Source organism: Staurois parvus, unplaced genomic scaffold (assembly GCF_062004578.1).
Source record: "Staurois parvus isolate SC_StPar_1 unplaced genomic scaffold, SC_StPar_1.0 ptg001436l, whole genome shotgun sequence".
NCBI classification, from domain to species: domain Eukaryota; kingdom Metazoa; phylum Chordata; class Amphibia; order Anura; family Ranidae; genus Staurois; species Staurois parvus.
Genome location: NW_028319232.1, coordinates 350,062 through 366,952, shown reverse-complemented (window position 1 = coordinate 366,952; position 16,891 = coordinate 350,062). Strand labels below are relative to the sequence as shown.

Below are 16,891 nucleotides of genomic sequence, written 5' to 3'. Positions count from 1 at the left end.
TTTTGAAGGGTGCCTTGGGACTGTCCATAATTTTAAAGGGTGCCTTGGGACTGTCCATAATTTTAAAGGGTGCCTCAGGACTGTCCATAATTTTAAAGGGTGCCTCAAGACTGTCCATAATTTTAAAGGGTGCCTCGAAAAAAGGTTGAGAAACCTTGTTCTAGACGCTGAAGGTCAAAAAATGCTGATAGCCTACAGTAGTGTGCATGGACACATAGGAGAACACTATTTAGCTTCTAGGGGCAGAAAAAAAATTCTGATAACTTCTAGGAGCTTAAAAGAAACGGAGCCTTAAAGTAGCGCAGTGCTGAATAGCGAAAAAAAAAGCCCTGGTCATGAAGTGGGTAAAATCTTCCGGAGGTCAAGTGGTTAAGATTTAAAAAAAGTCTAAAAACATAAACCCGGCATTGCAGACAGATGTGTCGTGTTTTCATTGCCGGTCTAAATAAGAGCAGTAACATGAAAATTGCCGCTGTTTGGACTGTCAGTCGGTGCGTTTTGTGCCCTTCGGCAGAGAAGGTGTGATGGAATGACTCACTAATGTGACAAATCTGGGGAAGCCGGGGACATTGAACATTGGCAGGAACAGAAGTGACATAAAAGTGACAGTCCCAGCATGCCGTACCTTGTATCCATTGATCCCGATTCTAATATCCTTCCTAGTCCTATCCCAGGCAGAAGCTTCTTTTCCCCCATTAGGCCCAGTTCACACGGATGCGTTTTTGGTGCTTTTTGCAGAAAGGCGCTACAGTCCATTTAACATGGTTTCCTATGGGACACGTTCACATCTATGCTTTTTTTCAGTTGCTTTTTGGAAAGGGTCAGGGAATTTTTAACCACTTCCCGTCCGGCCCATGTAGATAAACATGGGCCATGTTTCTAAATGTCACCCACGTTCACAGCCCCTCGATCAGTGTCCGCTGTGTCCACCTGCGTTTAGCCGCGTTTACAAGCATTTGGCGTTTGAAACGCTGAAAAAATCTACTCCTGAACGCAAGTTTTCTGCATTAAAAAAAAAAGACTGTAAACTCAACTGCCTGTAAACGACATGTACATGGACACATAGGAGAACATTAGGGAGAGTTCAGGGGCTGCTGAGAAAAAACGCAGAACAGCTCCTGAACGTCCGTTTATCAGCCGCCGTGTACATGGGCCCTAAGGCCGATCCCATGCAGCTTTCTGCTGAAGCGGTTCCAATGGCGGCACTAACACTGCTTCCCAGTTCCCACAACAGCAGCATGAATGTAGAGAGGAAAGGTGATTATTTCAATTTGTTCCACAACCCTGTGATCTTCCTTCACATGTGACAGGTTTGGCCTTGAAGACGATCGTACTCATCAAAGCTTTGGCTCAAGCAGTAGTAGGTTTCCTGCGAGTCGTCTCACATTGTGCAGGTTTAAGGACATGTGAAGCCCTGAGGATGAGAGATGAACTCCGCTCTTCCTCCAGTTGTAGCGGCTCCTCTTCTGTGCAGAAATTTCTTCCTCTGATGTCACCGCACACTGTGAGCTTCTCACAATGTGCATTAGAAGCTGCAGCAAGTCAGATAGAGCTCCGCCCCATTTCCTGGCTGGAAGACGCCCAGCACCACATCTAGCGCTTCCTTCCCCAGCCTGACTGTCCCTGGTCCGCCCCTCACATTCATTGGATGTTAGTTCTTTCAATCATGGAGGCTCAGCATCACCTGTGGGTGTTACCTATGTAAATAGAGCCTGTCTAGGAATGCCCACTCCTCCCACCCATCAAGTCATTTTAACCCCTTCATGTATGGACACTTTCCCCCCCTTCCAGTCCGGACACTCCCCCCCCTTCCAGTCTGGGCACTCCCCCCCCCCCTTCCAGTCCGGACACTTTCCCCCCCTTCCAGTCCGGACACTCCCCCCCCTTCCAGTCTGGGCACTCCCCCCCCCCCTTCCAGTCCGGACGCTTTCCCCCCCTTCCAGTCCGGACACTTTCCCCCCCTTCTAGTCCAGGCGTTTTCCCCCCCTTCCAGTATGGACGCTTTCCCCCCTTCCAGTCCGGACGCTTTCCCCCCCTTCCAGTCCGGACACTTTCACCCCCTTCCAGTCCGGACACTTTCCCCCCCTTCCAGTCCGGACACTTTCCCCCCCTTCCAGTCCGGACACTTTCACCCCCTTCCAGTCCGGACACTTTCCCCCCCTTCCAGTCCGGACACTTTCACCACCTTCCAGTCCGGACACTTTCTCCCCTTCCAGTCCGGACACTCCCCCCCCTTCCAGTCCGGACACTCCCCCCCCCTTCCAGTCCGGACGCTTTCCCCCCCTTCCAGTCCGGACACTTTCCCCCCCTTCCAGTCCGGACACTTTCCCCCCCTTCTAGTCCAGGCGCTTTCTTCCCCTTCCAGTCCGGACGCTTTCCCCCCCTTCCAGTCCGGACACTTTCCCCCCCTTCCAGTCCGGACACTTTCCCCCCCTTCCAGTCCGGACACTTTCCCCCCCTTCCAGTCCGGACACTTTCCCCCCCTTCCAGTCCGGACGCTTTCTCCCCTTCCAGTCCGGACGCTTTCCCCCCTTCCAGTCCGGACGCTTTCACCCCCTTCCAGTCCGGACGCTTTCACCCCTTCCAGTCCGGACGCTTTCACCCCTTCCAGTCCGGACACTTTCCCCCCCTTCCGGTCCGGACACTTTCCCCCCCTTCCTGCCCAGGCCAATTTTCAGCTTTCAGCGCTATCACACTTTGAATGACAATTGCGCGGTCATGCAACACTGTACCCATATTAATTTTTTTAGGTTTTTTTTTTGAGACAAATAAAACTTTATTTTGATGGTATTTATTCAGCACTGGGTTTTTTTTTTATCTTTTTGCTACATAAATGAAAATTATTTTTTTTTTTTTTAAAGTGTTTTCTTATAAAATTTTGCAAATAAATAATATTTCTACATAAATCTTGGCCAAAATGTATTCAGCTATCTTTTTAGTAAAAAAAAATAACCTGAATTAGTTTATAACCGAAAATTATAATTTTTCAAAATTAGTTTTTACATTTTTATTTTATTTTTTTATATTATTATTCATGTTTTTTAGTTCTTTTTTTTTAACATATCGTCACCCTAGCTGACACTGTACTACTTGTGGGGGGTAATGAAGATTTTTTTTTCTTTTTTTACACTGATTGCTTTTACAAAAGGCTGTAAAAGAAATAATTTCTCCTTCTCTCTGGCTGCATTCTTGCAGCCATTGAGAAATACTGTGAGAGCCGTGATTGGTCACAGCTTGTCACATGGTACAAGGCTGTTGAGAATAGCCCTGTACCATGTGATCTCTGTGATCATTCACAGAGTTTACACGTAGTAAGCAATGATGTCAGAAAGTGACATCTTGTTTACTACTATTCATGTGATCACTGATTGGCCAATCAGTGATCACATGATCAGGACCTCACACAGAGGTCCCGTACAATGATCAGTGTTTCGCTGAGTCCTCCGGACACAATGGGAGGTGTGCCCAGATGGTGGCTGGGTTGTTGTTAAATAGTCTTTTGCCCCCTGCAGGGTTGGATCTGTGAGCTGAGAGGAGGGGAGCTGTTTGTCCCTGGGGCCCTTTTGACTGAATAATGGACTACTTCACAAGAGGCTGCAACTATGGACTGATTGTGTACCAGACTTCAGTGACTGAAGCCTCTTTGCTGTGCTCATACTACTTCATGGTACCCAGTCGTGAACCTTGGACTGTTCTAATCTGCCTTTACCTATGTTCAAGTTACTTCACGGTCCCCAGTCGTGAACCTTGGACTGTTCTGGTCTGCCTTTACCTATGTTCAAGTTACTTCATGGTCCCCAGTCGTGAACCTTGGACTGTTCTGGTCTGCCTTTACCTATGTTCATGTTACTTCATGGTCCCCAGCTGTGAACCATAGACTGTTCTAGTCTGCCTTTATCTGTATTCAAGTTACTTCACGGTCCCCAGTCGTGAACCTTGGAATGTTCTAGTCTGCCTTTACCTATGTTCAAGTTACTTCACGGTCCCCAGTCGTGAACCTTGGACTGTTCTGGTCTGCCTTTACCTATGTTCAAGTTACTTCACGGTCCCCAGTCGTGAACCTTGGAATGTTCTAGTCTGCCTTTACCTATGTTCAAGTTACTTCACGGTCCCCAGTCGTGAACCTTGGACTGTTCCAGTCTACCTACACTAGTGCTACTGCTGCAAAGTACAAAGTGTCGCCTACTAGAAAAACATTCCGTTTTGGAGTATCCCACATCACCCCAGATCCCGTCCCAAATCCCAGAGGCAGCCCGCCTGTCTGTGACCGGCTGCCTCTGCCCTGTTTTGAGAAAAAAACCTGTCTAATCTTTAGCGGCCCCTTCGGGGGCAGCGCTACATAGGCATGGTCAATCAGATCGCTTTTAAGCACCATTGTCATCTTTTGGTTTTGACAAAGCACAGTTTTGTGTGAAGAACATTAGCTTCTACCCAGGGGTGGACTGACAACTCATGGGGCCCCTGGGCAATAGGGATCATGGGGCCCCTGTTTCCTTGCCCACACTCAAACCACACCCAAAAAAGCCTATGAAAGGTACCAGGGGCATCTCATGGGGCCCCCTACTGACCCCAGTCCCTCGAGAAGTGCCCGAGTTCCCAAATGGTCAGTCCACCCCTGCTTCTACTCTTCCTGATTGTACGTGCCGCACTGGGTGACACCTTTTGCACTAGGTGACACCGGACCCGCTCCACAGAAAGGTAAGTTTTAATGCAAACCGATGATCACCGTAGGATGCATTGGATCTGCGGATTGAGCATAATGGATCATTATCCTCCCCAATCTGCAGATCCGATCCATCCTGCGGGGATCGTCTGTTTGCAACCTATACGGGGTTAACTGATCTCCACGAAAAGGTAAGTTTTAACCAGGGGCGGACTGACCATTTGGAAACTCAGGCACTACCCGAGGGCCCGGGGTCAGTAGGGGGCCCTATGAGATGCCCCTGGTACCTTTTTCATAGGCTAATTTGAGTTTGGGCAAGGACACAGGGGCCCCATGATCCCCTATTGCCCGGGGGCCCCATGAGTTGTCAGTCCGCCCCTGGTTTTAACCCTTTGGCGCCGACGCCTCCCGGCCCTTTAAGGATTTCAGAAGCCAGGGGTGGGGTTTAGGGGCATGTGACCGCCGTGACATGCCGTCACAGCGATCACATGATCGGGAAAGGTCCCGATCGAAAGAGGAGATCGGGACCTTTCCGTGAGTACCGGACATGTGTGCTGGGAGCTCGTAGGGTGCGCACTCTCAGCACATATGTTCTTTTTTAATAGAACACAAATGTGCGGCCGCTCAGCGTCTAGGCCCAGACCCCGGGAGGCTACACATTTGTGTTCGGCCGGCGTGAAGAGGTTAAAGCAAGCCGACCAATCGGATCTGCGGATTGGGGAGGATAATGGATCGGACTCCGATCCATTATGCTCAATCCGCAGATCTGATCCATTCAGCGGGGATCGTCGGAGGGGGTGTCACCAATTGCTCTGGCACCGGGTGACACCAACCCTAGGGATGCCCCTGGCTGTAATGTTGAGCCTCTGGCTTCAATACTTTCTTAGTCTCTGCACTCCTAATTTGCATATGTGTTCTGCATCATTGACTCCATTGGAATAGCACGTTAGCCAGGCAACTAGCATTTTCCGAAGCAGATCACCCGACCTATTTCCTTTGGGTTTCCTTTAAACCCATCAGCACTCAATCAGCAGGATGAATCCGCTGTTCTGACAGCGCCGGCTTTGCTAGTCTGAAGCCAACACGTCCAGACAGGTGATCGGGGCCCGCTCTCTCCCCCCGCCTCCCGCACCGCCTTTGCCTTCACTCAGTTTGTTCTTTCAGCGCCGAGATACGGAAACGCAGCATGGTAATTACTCTCTTCCTTTTAGGGCCGCAGGAGGGCAGATTCAGGAGGAAGGGAAAACTAGAAGTGCAATAAAGAGAAAAAGACCCTCATTAAAATTTATGAGACAAAGAAAATGCTAGGTTAAAATAATAGAGATGAAAGACGTTTTTTTTTTTTCCTACAGGAAGCACTCTTCGCTTTCTGCCGCGGCTGCGAGGGACAAGTGTGCGGAATAGAGTGGCGGTACTGAGGCAGGTGAGGAAGCTTCATCTGCTGTTCTGGTTAATGATCTGCTTTCTCTTTTGCTGCCTGGGGGGGGGGGGGGGGGGCTCTTGGATCAAACCCAGAAAGGGCCACTTCCCGGCACAGAAACTGAGCAGCGTTCATCACTTGGTGGGCAAGCCTACTAAAGCGTGAACTCCGGTCCAGGGGCGGACTGATCATTTGGAAAATCGGGCACTGCCGAGGGCCTGGGGTCAGTAGGGGGCCCCATGAGATGCCCCTGGTACCTTTTTCATAGGCACTTTTGAGTTTGGGCAAGGACACAGGGGCCCCATGATCCCCTATTGCCCGGGGGCCCCATGAGTTGTCAGTCAGCCCCTAGGTAGGGGGCCCCATGAGATGCCCCTGGTACCTTTTTCATAGGCACTTTTGAGTTTGGGCAAGGACACAGGGGCCCCATGATCCCCTATTGCCAGGGGGCCCCATGGGTTTTCAGTCCGCCCCTGGTCCCTAACCCTCAAGGGGCGTACAATCTAAGGTCCCTAACTCACATTCATGTACAAGGGCCAATTTAGACAGGATCCAATTAACCTACCAGCATGTCTTTGGAGTGTGGGAGGAAACCGGAGTACCTGGAGGAACCCCACGCAGGCACAGGGAGAACATGCAAACTCCAGGCAGGAGGTGCCATGGCTGGGATTCGAACCAACGACCCGAGTACTGCCAGGTGGAAGTGTTAACCATTTAGCCGCTGTGCTGCCTGATATAAATTTCATTTAGATACAGTGTTGCATGAGTGCGCAACTACCAGTTAACTACATGCCGCCCAGCCACTGTACACATACGGCGGCAGGGCGGCACTCGCAGGCAAAACCACGCTTTAAAACGTGTGTTTTGTAAACAAATAGGGGGCGCGCGCGAGGCGTGCCGCCACCCTATTTGTCCCACGGATCACCGCCGCAGATGTCAGTCGCCAGGTCACAGCCGCTCCTTAGCAGCTATGTCTCGGCGATCGGCGGCAAACAGTGACAGAGAGCACAGCTGCAGTAGCTGTGCTGCCTGTCACTTCCCTGTCAGCTCGAGGATGAGCTGATCGAGAAAGAACAGTTTCTCTTTCTCGATCAGCCTTGTCCCGCCCAGCACACACCCCGCCCCCTAGTAAAACACTCCCCCTCACCCAGATAACCCTTCCCTGCAAAATAAGGTTAACCCCTTCCTCCCCAGTGCCATTAGTACAGTGTCAGTGGTTTTTTTTTGCACTGATCACTGTATTAGTGTTTTTGGGGATGTCAGTGACCCCAAGTCAGTACCCCCCAATGTCAGAATGTCCGCCGCAGTCCCGCCATAAGTCGCTGGTTGCCGCCATAAGTCCCTGATCGCCGCCATAATTCGCTGATCGCCGCCATTATTAGTATAAAAAAAACCCTAAAATCCCAGTATCTTTCCCGCCATTTGTAAACGCTATAATATTCACGTAAACCAATTAATTTACACGTATTTGGTTTTTTTTTTAGCAAAGACATGTCGCAGAATGCATTTTGGCAGAAATTTATGACTAAATTTGATTTTTGCATTTTTTTTTTACTGGACATGTTTTATAGCAAAAAGTCCAAAATATTGTTTTTTTTCCTCAAAATTGTCAGACTTTTTTTTTATAGCGCAAAAAATAAAAACCGAACAGGCGATCAAATACCACCGAAAGAAAGCTCAATTTGTGGGGAAAAAAGGATGTAAATTTAATTTATGTACCGTATTGCATGACCGCGCAATTGTCCGTTAAACTAGCGCAGCGCTGTATAGCAGAAAAATGGCGTAAATTGCAGTATCTATCCCATAGTTTGTAGACGCTATAACTGTCACACAAAGCAATCAATATACACTTATTGGGATATTTTTTACCAAAAACATGGAGCAGAATACATTTTGGCCTAAATTTATAACCAACTTTGAGTTTACTATATATTTTTTATAGCTGAAAGTAAAAAATATTGTTTTTCTTCAAAATTTTTGTCCTTGTTTTGTTTATAGCGTGAAAAATAAAAAGCGCGCAGGTGATCAAATACCACCGAAAGAAAGCTCTATTTGTGTGAAAAAAAGGACGTAAATTTCGTTTGGGTGCAGCATTGCATGACCGCGCAATTATCAGTTGAATTAGTGCAGCGCCGAGTAGCAAAAAGAGGCCTTTTCATTAAGGGGGGTAAATCCTCTGGAGCTCAAGTGGTTAAAGTAGCGCAGTGCCGAATAGCAAAAAAAAATGGCCTGGTCATGAAGGGGGTAAAACCTTTCCGGAACTCAAGTGGTTAAAGAAATATGTAACTATAGGAAGTCTTTGATATGTGCGATACATTCAGGTTGAATGAAAACCTCACGGCTAGCTTCTTTTTTCCTTTTCTTTTTTTGTTACTGACGGATGATTGTGGAAATGAATTGCAGCGCTCTAATTGCGCTCTTCCGCCGTATCTTGTCTTTACGCTGAACTAATCCAAAGCGTTCCAGCGGCTGCGATGGTTAAATACGTTCAGGTGAAGCGCATGTGTAATAAAACAGGCCGTAAGCCTCCATATAAAATGCACTCCGGAGATGGAGCGTCTCCATCCCCCTGATAGCCCAGCGCAGGGCAGCCTGGAAGATGCTGTAGAGGCGCTATCAGTGCTGCAGTCGCTGGGGAAATAAGTTGCGAATATTTTGTGAAGTGGGTCTCTCGGCTGGGAATAGCTTTACAGCCTTCAAACGCATCGTGCTGGGAAACCTTCACTTCCCGACTGCCGCAGCCTCTTCCTAAACACCAGGCAAGCTGATTCAGCCAGGCAGACGTCAATGTGCAAAGTGCGGTGACACCCTACAACCGAGTCATCTACCGGCGGGGTTTAGTGATGAACAATCTGCGGGTTACAGCATCTTCGTGTTCTTTTTTTTATACTTTTATGGTAACCTCCCTAGCGGTCTGATTATGTCCATATTTCTGTGCTCTAAGCGGTACTTTTTTTGCATGGAAATATGTATTTTTTTTATTGTAGGCCTGTAATTCTTAGGAATAACTCCCTGAAATCTGTCCGGACAAGAGTCTAGTAAACATCCCGGGGAGGATAAAATTTGAAACACGAAATCATAAATTATAATTTAATAAATAATCATAAAAAATAATAATAAATTTATTTCAATAATATAATCAAACCAAAAACACTGAAATGTGAAATAGAGCGCCAAGTTCACACATCGCTGAGCTCAGTCGCAGAATCGTTTTCAGTGTCTGATGAGGAATTTCCCCCACCAATCATTATCACTCAATTCTGCAAGTGGTTCTGATTTACTATCGCTGTTCTCTAGCCGGTCTAAAACCGCGTCTGACCTAAAGAGACGCTTTTTGGACGCCGTGGACGTTTCTCAGTTTCCAGGCAGAAAGGGTGGTAAAAGTGCAGGCAGGGCGCCGGACAAAGCACTCGGGACACAATGTATGTGAAATGGTTTGATACAGGAATGTTATACTATGTGATTTTAGTGTATTTAGTGAATGGCACTTTTAAAATTTTCAAATTTCCGGCCAGTTCCGTCCCCCGTACGTCATGACGTCGCAGGGAACGGAACTCGGAAGACGGATGCTGGCATCCGCCGGAGGACACAATTTTTTTTTTCTCTCAAACAAATAGAAACTTTCTTTTGGTGGTATTTGATCACCTCTGGGTTTTTTATTTTTTTTTATATATATGTAAAAAAAAAAAAAAAGACAGAGGGTTTTCTGAAAAATAAAAATAAAAAACAAATAAGCAATGGAGCCGATTTACTAAAGGCAAATAGACTGTTTCAGTTGCTCCAGGGCTTAATAAATGAGGTAAAGCTTTGCCAATAATGCCCAATCATATGCAAGGAAAATAAAAAAAAAATGTTTGCTTGCACATGATTGGATGATGGAAGTCATCAGAGCTTCTTTGTATGATGATCTGATGGGAGTGGCGGACTGACCATTTAGGCACTCAGGCACTGCCCGAAGGCCCGGGGTCAGTAGGGGGCCCCATGAGATACCCCTGGTACCTTTCATAGGCTTTTTTGAGTGTGGGTGAGGACACAGGGGCCCCATGATTTCCTATCGCCCAGGGGCCCCATGAGTTGTCAGTCCGCCCCTGCCTGATGGTGACATGATAGTGAAGGGACATTGGAGCTTACCCCTGACACACAGGGGGTAAATACTGGAGAACAGGGGCGGACTGACCATTTGGAAACTCGGGCACTGCCTGAGGGCCCGGGGTCAGTAGGGGGCCCCATGAGATGCCCCTGGTACCTTTTTCATAGGCTTTTTTGAGTTTGGGCAAGGACACAGGGGCCCCATGATCCCCTATTGCCCGGGGGCCCCATGAGTTGTCAGTCCGCCCCTGCTGGAGAGTGTAATATCTGGTGAAGTTCTGCATAGAAACCAATCAGCTTCCAGGTTATATTACTTAATTGAACATGCTAAAGTTAGAGGCTGATTGGCTGCCATGCACAGCTCCACCAGTTTTTGAGTGCTCCAGTTTTAGTAAACATGTCAACTAGTATTAAAATTGTAGGTGCAACAAACTGGTGAATTGCTTCGGCCAATAAGGCGACCAATGAAGCGCCTCTCAATGAGACCCAGACATATCTACCAATATTACAATTCATGGGCAACAAATTGTTTTTTGTATGACTACAACTTTTTATGATTTAATGGCGTCTATTTTGCAGCATGATAAAACACCTCCAGTATTGCCTCCAGTAATATTGGCAAACCAATTTGATCATTTACTAATACTCATCATTTTTGTTACATGTAAAATAAATGGACATCTTATTTGGTGGACATGCCCCAAAGGAGGCAAAAATGAATTGGTGTCTAATGAAGGTAAAGTTGGGTTTACAGGGAGTATATACACAAATCCTAGTTATTGGATTAGCTTTTTTTGTATGATGACCTGAAGGTGACGTGATAGTGAAGGGGCATTAGGGCTTATCCCTGACACACAGAATCCAACATGTCTACTAATATTAAAATCCATGTGCTACAAATTGTTTTTGTATCAGTACAATTTTTACGATTAAATGGCGTCTAGAATACCTCCAATATTACCAGTTTTGTCACTAGATATATCGGCAAAGCAATTTGCTTGATACTTATCAATATGGTCCATATGAAACAATGTTGAAATTATTTGGTGGACATATAAAGCCCCTCCCCCTCTCCAAGGGAGGCAAAAAGGAGTTGGAGTACAATAAAAGGGGTTATTTACTAAGACTGGAGGGTGCAAAATCTGGTGCAGCTCTGCACAGAAACCAATCAGCTTCCAGGATTTAATGCCAAGGCTTAATTGAACAAGCTGAAGTTAGAAGCTGATTGGCTGCCATGCACAACTGGTCCAGATTCTGAGTGCTCCAATGTTCGTAAATCCCCCCTATAGAGTTAATGGTAAATCTGGGTTTACTGGCAGTTTACACAGAAATCATAATAATTGGATTAGCTGTTTTGTATGATGACCTATGGTTTACGTAACCGCTAGTAAAGGGACATCAGGGTTTACCCCTGACATACAGGGGTTGATTTACTAAAGGTAAGTAGACTGTGCACTTTGCAAGTGCAGTTGCTGCAGGGCTTAGTAAATGAGGTAAAGCGTTCCTTTGCCAAGAATACCCAATCACATGCAAGGAAAATAAAAAAAAACATAATTTTTGCTTGCGTATGATTGGATGATGGGAGTTAGCAGAGCTTCTGCTCATTTACCAAGCTCTGGAGAAACTGCACTTGCAGAGTGCAATTGCACTTTACAAAGTGCACAGTCTGATTGCCTTTAGTAAATCAACTCCACAGAGCCAAACATATCTACTACAATTAAAATTTGTGTGCTACAAATAGTTCGATGGCGAAGTACAATTTTTACAATGAAATGGTGTCTATTTTCCAGCATGATGGCACACCGTGAGAGAAGTCCATTATTACCTGTTTTGCCTTTGGTAATATCGGCAAACCAATTGTATCATTTACTAATACTCATTATTGTCCGTATGAAGCAATGTTGAAATCTTATCTGGTAGACATGTAAAGAGCCCCCAAGGAAGGTAAAAAGGAACTGTTGTAAAATGAAATGTTAATGGTAAAGTTGGGTTTACTGGCAGTATACATACAAATCATAATAATTGGATTAGCTGTTATGTATGATGACCTACGGTTGACGCAACCGATAGTAAAGGGACATTAGTGTTCACCCCTGACACACAGAGTCAAACGTATCTACTAATATTCAAATTCGAGTGCTACAAATTGTTCGATGACAAAGTACAATTTTTACGATTAAATGGCATCTATTTTCCAGCATGATAAAACACCTCCAATATTAATTGTTTTTCAGTTTATCGGCAAACCAATTTTATCATTTACTAATACTCATTATTGTTGTCCATATGAAGCAATGTTGAAATCTTATCTGGTGGAAGTGTAAAGATCCCCCCAAGGGGGGTAAAAAGGAACTGTTGTGCAATGAAGTGTTAATGGTAAAGTTGGGTTTACTAGCAGGATACACACAAATCATAGTTCTGGGATTAGCTGTTTTGTAATGATGACCTGAGGGTGACTTGATAGTGAAGGGACAGGAGGGCTTACCCCCAACACACTGAGTCAAACATATCTAATAATATTAAATTCATGTTCTACAAAATGTTTGTTTTTACAATTAAATGGCATCTACTGTGGTAATAATAATATCGGCAAACCAATTTTATCATTTATTAATACTCAGCACTGAGCGAACCATTGGCGCTTTATAAATACTGTATAATAATAATAATACTCATTATTGTTGTCCATATGAAGCAATGTTGAAATCTTATCTGGTGGAAGTGTAAAGATCCCCCCAAGGGGGGTAAAAAGGAACTGTTGTGCAATGAAGAGTTAATGGTAAAGTTGGGTTTACTAGCAGGATACACACAAATCCTGAAGGTGACGTGATAGTGAAGGGACAGTAGGGCTTACCCCCAACACACAGATTCAAACATGTCTACTAATATTAAATTCATGTTCTACAAATTGTTTTTACAATTAAATGGCATCTAGTGTGGTGGTAATAATATCGGCAAACCAATTTTATCATTTATTAATACTCACTGTTGTCCATATATATGAAGCGATGTTGAAATCTTATCTGGTGGAAGTGTAAAGACCCCCCAAGGGGGGTAAAAAGGAACTGCAATGAAGTGTTAATGGTAAAGTTGGGTTTACTAGCAGGATACACACAAATCATAGTTCTGGGATTAGCTGTTTTGTAATGATGACCTGAGGGTGACTTGATACTGAAGGGACAGGAGGGCTTACCCCCAACACACTGAGTCAAACGTATCTAATAATATTAAATTCATGTTCTACAAATTGTTTGTTTTTACAATTAAATGGCATCTACTGTGGTAATAATAATATCGGCAAACCAATTTTATCATTTATTAATACTCAGCACTGAGCGAACCATTGGAGCTTTATAAATACTGTATAATAATAATAATACTCATTATTGTTGTCCATATGAAGCGATGTTGAAATCTTATCTGGTGGAAGTGTAAAGACCCCCCAAGGGGGGTAAAAAGGAACTGCAATGAAGTGTTAATGGTAAAGTTGGGTTTACTAGCAGGATACACACAAATCATAGTTCTGGGATTAGCTGTTTTGTAATGATGACCTGAGGGTGACTTGATACTGAAGGGACAGGAGGGCTTACCCCCAACACACTGAGTCAAACATGTCTACTAATAATAAATTCATGTTCTACAAATTGTTTGTTTTTACAATTAAATGGCATCTATTGTGGTAATAATAATATTGGCAAACCAATTTTTACTGTTAATTAATACTCATCATTGTTGTCTCTTTGAAGAAATGTTGAAATTTTATTTGCACTAGGAAACCGCTGGTTATGGAAAGACTCCAGGGGAGACTAAAAGAACTTGCTAATTTCGGCAAACCAATTTTTATCATCATTTTTGACCATATAAAGCAATGTTGGTAGGAGTTGGGGAAAGACCTGGCAATCTACCCCGTAAAAATAATTGCTAAGAGAATTCATGGAAAAAGTCGCTTACGAGTGACGGTCCATGCAATCGCCAAGGGTTGGATACGACTGAATGGATAGATAGAAAGCAATGTTGAAATCTAGTTTGCTGGACATGTAAAGACCTCCAAGGGAGGCAGAAAGAAGTTGTTGTACAACGAAGTGTTAATGGTAAAGTTGGGTTTCCAGGCAGCAAACACACAAATCCCAGTAATGGAATTAGCTTTTTTTGTGATGATGACCTAAGGGTGACGTGATAGAAAAGGGACATTCAGACTTACCGCTGACGCACAGACTCAAGCTGCACAAGCTTTCTTCACAAGTGTCGTCTTGGCTCTCTTGGTCCCCTTCATCTTCCTCATCCTCACCTGCCCTGGTGTTCTCCCGTCGCTTCCTCCGAGAGGGTCTCCTGACAATACGGAGGACCTTGTTGACCCTGTTCATGAGCCGGCAGGGGAAAGGCTATTCTCAGCTCCTGGTGGCTCTGTGTTCTGGGGTCCTAACCGTGGGGAGGTCGGTCTCAGGAGGGTTCTCTGAGCTGAGCTGCTCCAACACAGAAGAAGAAGGTTGAGAGAATTCTCTGCTTCTGAGGTCTGTGTGGGCTGATATGTTTCTCTCTCTCTCTCTCTCTCTCTGCTGACTTACTACACAGGAGCTAATAACTCTGGAGGGCAGAGCCTTTTCTTGCTGGAATGTTTGAGATGTTGGATAGAAGTCAGTGCTCAGGCAGCCTGTTATTAGCTCTCCGCAGGCTGAAGAATGAGCTGCCTCTCACGGTCCTTCAAAGCTCAGATACTGTCAGCGGGGATGGCAGAGCGACATGTGGAACAAATACATCATGTCGTTAATGTTCACAAAGCGCTAAACTTCATTGGCAGCCTCCTTCCAGATACAGAAATGGGGAATACGAAGCAATGAAAAGGAAGGAGTGGGGGGGGGGGGCAATATATGTTGCAGAAAAATAACAGCGAAAACAGTCAAAATAATTGTCAGCTCTTCAGGAGAGGAGAGACAAAGATTATATAAATAATCACCCCTCCTATATATTAACCCATTAACCCATGCCGGGAGTCCATCCTTCCAAAATCTATCTATCTACCTATCTATCTATATCTATTTATCTAAATATCCTTCTAGGAGTCTATCTATCTATCTTTCTAATCTATTTCTGTGCCTCATCGAGTTATTAATTGCAGAAAGGGATTCAGGCAGCCAGTGAACATATGCATTTGATTTATACACACGTTAAGTATGTGTCATCAGAATGTATAAATACCCAAAGTATGCCATTAATCCTCCAGATGCTCTAATTAGCGGAAGGTCTGAAACTTCAAACAAGTGAAATTTTTCAGCTCGAAGCGTGTAAATGGTAGGGCAAACACAGGAGAAATTGCAAGAAGTGCAGAAGTTTGCGATAAAAGAGTGAGAGCCTCTGTGACAAGGGAGTATCAGAGAGCCTTGGTGATAAGGGAGTATCAGTGAACCTCCATGAAAGGGGATTAGGCGAGAGCCTCAGTAACAAGGGAGTATTAGAGAGTCTCAGTGAAAAGGAAGCATCAGAGAACCTCAGTGGCCAGGGAGTATCAGAGGGCCCCAGTGACAGGGGTTATCAGGGAGCCTTAGTGATAATGAAGTATCAGGCAGCCTTGGTGACAAAGAAGTATTAGAGAGCCCTGGTGACAAGGGAGTATCAGAGAGCCTCTGTGATAAGGTAATATTAGAGAGTTTATTACAAGGGAATATCAGAAAGTATAAGTGGCAAGGGAGTACTGGAGAGCCTTGTTGCAAGAGTGTATCATTAAACCCCGGGGAAAGGCCTTAGTAACAAGGAAATATTATAGAGCTTCAGTGAAAAGGAAGTATCAGAGAATCCCATGAACCAAGGAGTATCAGAGAACCTCATGGACCAAGGAGTATCAGAGAGCCTCATGAACTAAGGAGGATCAGAGAACCTCAGGGACTAAGGAGGATCAGAGAACCTCAGGGACTAAGGAGGATCAGAGAACCTCATGGTCTAAGGAGTATCAGAGAACCTCATTGCCCAAGGAGGATCAGAGAACCTCAGGGACCAAGGAGGATCAGAGAACCTCAGGGACCAAGGAGGATCAGAGAACCTCACGAACCAAAGAGGATCAGAGAACCTCACGAACCAAGAAGGATCAGAGAACCTCACGGACCAAGGAGGATCAGAGAACCTCAGGGACCAAGGAGGATCAGAGAACCTCAGGGACCAAGGAGGATCAGAGAACCTCACAAACCAAGAAGGATCAGAGAACCTCACGGACCAAGGAGGATCAGAGAACCTCATGGCTCAAGGAGTATCAGAGAACCTCATGAACTAAGGAGGATCAGAGAACCTCATGGACCAAGAAGGATCAGAGAATCTTACGGACCAAGGAGGATCAGAGAACCTCACGGACCAAGGAGGATCAGAGAACCTTACGGACCAAGGAGGATCAGAGAACCTCACGGGCCAAGGAGGATCAGAGAACCTCAGGGGCCAAGGAGGATCAGAGAACCTCAGGGGCCAAGGAGGATCAGAGAACCTCACGGACCAAGGAGGATCAGAGAACCTCACAGACCAAGGAGGATCAGAAAACCTCACAGACCAAAGAGTATCAGAGAACCTCAGTGTCAGGAGAGTATAGAGGGCTTCAGGGAAAGGGAGTATCAGGAAGCCTTAGTGACAATGAAGTATCAGACAGCCTTGGTGACAAAGTATCAAAGAGCCCTGGTGACAAAGGATATCAGAGAGTGGCAAGGAAGTAGTAGGGGTCCTGGGACAAGGGAGAATTGCAG

The 16,891-nt window shown here is 45.5% G+C and overlaps 1 protein-coding gene across 1 annotated transcript in view; it reads right to left on the bottom strand.

Moving 5' to 3' along the window:
* Positions 1-14,766, bottom strand: part of LOC149435973 (glutamate receptor-interacting protein 2-like) — a gene marked incomplete at its 3' end in the record, with an annotated part of 253,129 nt that extends 238,363 nt beyond the window's left edge. Inside the window, exon 1 of the mRNA XM_089662198.1 lies at positions 14,374-14,766. Coding sequence (XP_089518324.1) covers positions 14,374-14,536 — 163 coding nt within the window. The remainder of the gene's footprint in view (positions 1-14,373) is intronic.
* Positions 14,767-16,891: the final 2,125 nt, after the last annotated feature.